General features: G+C 39.3%; 1 protein-coding gene across 1 annotated transcript; it reads left to right on the top strand.

Moving 5' to 3' along the window:
- Positions 1-380: 380 nt before the first annotated feature.
- LOC111899837 (DNA damage-repair/toleration protein DRT100) lies at positions 381-1,922 on the top strand. The gene has a single exon (XM_023895712.2). The coding sequence runs from the start codon at positions 516-518 to the stop codon at positions 1,608-1,610; it is 1,095 nt and encodes a 364-aa protein (XP_023751480.1). The 5' UTR covers positions 381-515; the 3' UTR covers positions 1,611-1,922.
- Positions 1,923-2,784: the final 862 nt, after the last annotated feature.

Below are 2,784 nucleotides of genomic sequence, written 5' to 3'. Positions count from 1 at the left end.
AAATAATACTAATAACGTAAACAAACCATACTTGAAACTTGAAAGCTGGTTTTAACTTTTAAGCAGGATTTCATCATTATCTACATGCATATATGTCCTTACTTATTACCATAAAATGTATGTATGCAGAGTTGCAGACGTATGGTTAAGCCGTGCAGTCAATTAATAGGACCTGGATAAGCACATGACACGCGGTTCGATATTTTACCTCCTCAGTCCTTTCACTCTCAATCAACCTCTCTCATTATTCGTTGCCTTCTCTATCCCCAATCTTATCCCCTACCCACGTTGACCTGTTCACCCTTCCTCACACATCACACGTGAGGGTTAATCCCGTCATTTCACCTCCGCCATTCGTCACTATTTAAGCTTCCCTCCCTTTCCTTTCCCTCAACCCAAACCAACCACCCTCAGTCTCCCACATGAACGTAGAGTTTTGCAGACAAAAGTTAAAAGAAACAACCGAGCACACAGTTTAGAGTGTAAGTGTGTGAGAGATAGCTAGAGAGAAAGAAATGGGTACCTCATTGTTGATTACAGCTGTTTTAGTGTTGCTTGTCGGAACCGCCGTTAAAGGCTGTCCGCCGTCGGATAAGGCGGCGTTACTGGCCTTCAAAGCCGCCTTACACGAGCCTTACTTGGGCATCTTTAAGTCGTGGAAGGGTAACGACTGTTGTAAGAAATGGTACGGTATCAGTTGTGATCCGACTACCAAACGGGTTGCCGACATCAACCTCCGTGGAGAGTCCGAAGACCCGATTTTCCAGAAGGCTCATCGGACCGGGTACATGAACGGAACCATTTCTCCAGCTATTTGCAAGCTGACGAGGCTATCAAGTGTCATTATTGCTGACTGGAAGGGTATTTCCGGTATTATACCTCCATGTATCTCCTCTCTGCCGTTCCTCCGTATCCTCGACCTCATCGGAAACCAACTCTCCGGTGAAATCCCTTTCGATATCGGCAAACTCAGCCGTCTGACGGTTCTTAACATTGCCGACAACCGAATCACCGGTAGAATGCCCAGATCAATTGCTAATCTATCGTCGTTGATGCATTTAGATCTCCGAAACAACTTGATTTCGGGAACCATACCACAAAACTTCGGGAAGCTGAGGATGCTGAGTCGCGCGTTACTGAGCGGCAACAGGATCTACGGACCGATTCCATACACGATTTCTTACATCTACCGTCTCTCCGACCTCGATCTGTCGCTGAACAGGATCTCCGGACCTGTTCCTGAATCTCTAGGGAAAATGGCGGTGTTGGCGACATTGAATCTGGATGGAAACATGATTTCAGGTAAGCTACCAGCCACATTGATCAACTCAAGCATTAGCATCTTAAACCTTAGCAGAAACGCTATCGAAGGCAACATACCGGACGTGTTCGGGCCTAGATCTTACTTCATGATGATGGATTTGTCGTACAACAATCTGAAAGGACCGATCCCGAAGTCGATAGCGTCCGCGTCTTACATCGGACATCTTGATCTGAGTCACAACCATCTGTGTGGGGCGATTCCGGCTGGATCCTGGTTCGAGCACCTTGAAGCGGCATCGTTTGTTAACAATGACTGTTTGTGTGGAAAGCCTCTTAAATCTTGTTAACTAATAATCAGTTTAATTAATGATTCGCCGGCTATCTATGACAACGTTGACGGAAATTTGTCTTAGCTCCGATTCCGGTACTGGAAGTATGGGGAGTCCGTGCATATGATGCGATACTGCTAAAGGAGGGAGAAGATATTTGAATTTGATGACATTAATATATATGATAGTATGATATGGTGATGCTCCTAATTAATGCGTATCGATTAATTGTACCTATCTTGTTACAAATATTTTGATTATAAAATAGTAATTCTGTACCAGTAAGCTATAAATATGTTAAGGTAATGAAAAAAATTATTGGAAAATTAACCACGGCTCTCAATAGGGTAGTCTAATTTTTGTCTTAAGCAATAAGACATAATAATTGTTTTATAGTGTTTTATATAGAATTAGGTGTGACATTCATGTATTACATGATTTTATTTTAAAAAAATTAAATATAAAATTTTAACAATTTGAAAAGTTTCAACTTATAAGAAAACTTTTATTTAAAAAAACATTACATATATAAAGTATTTCTAATAAATACCTTAAATATTAAATGATGAATTTTAATTTAGTAAAATGAAAATTACAATAAAATAACAAGTGTAAAATAAAAAATTCAAAAGTTCTAGAAAATAACATGTGTCCACATGAAGAAGAAGATGACATGTAACAAAAAATTCTTTATTTATTAGTGAGGATACGGAAAAGACACGATACGATATCGTGTTTTTTTCAATAACATGAAAACGAATAATTTTAAACACGACACGACAAAAATAACATTATATAACTATTAGTTTATTTATTCATATTTAATCATACATAACACGATAAAAATGACAAACACGACAAACACATGCTCATTCGTTTCGATTTGTGAACACGACACAACATTGTGTTTTTTTAAACTTGAAACAGACAAGAATTCGAATTTTGATTTTGTTCTGATTTCATTTCGTGTCGTATCATAAATTAACACAACTCAAATTAAGGGCCTGTTTGATTAACGTCTGACCGAGTCGGGTCAGACGTAGTTTGCTGACTCGGTCAGCTGTTTTGTGTTTGATAAACCAAATCCAGATGGCTGACTCGGTAAGATGTATCTGAGTGAAAAAGCTGGGGAATTACAGCTGACTCGTAATCGTTCCATCTATGCCCTTGCCCTAAATTCTTTTCAGCGCCT

The sequence above is a fragment of the Lactuca sativa genome, chromosome 2 (assembly GCF_002870075.4).
Source record: "Lactuca sativa cultivar Salinas chromosome 2, Lsat_Salinas_v11, whole genome shotgun sequence".
Classification (NCBI taxonomy): domain Eukaryota; kingdom Viridiplantae; phylum Streptophyta; class Magnoliopsida; order Asterales; family Asteraceae; genus Lactuca; species Lactuca sativa.
Note: the sequence above shows the minus strand (reverse complement) of the source record. Positions and strands in the feature narration are given on the sequence as shown.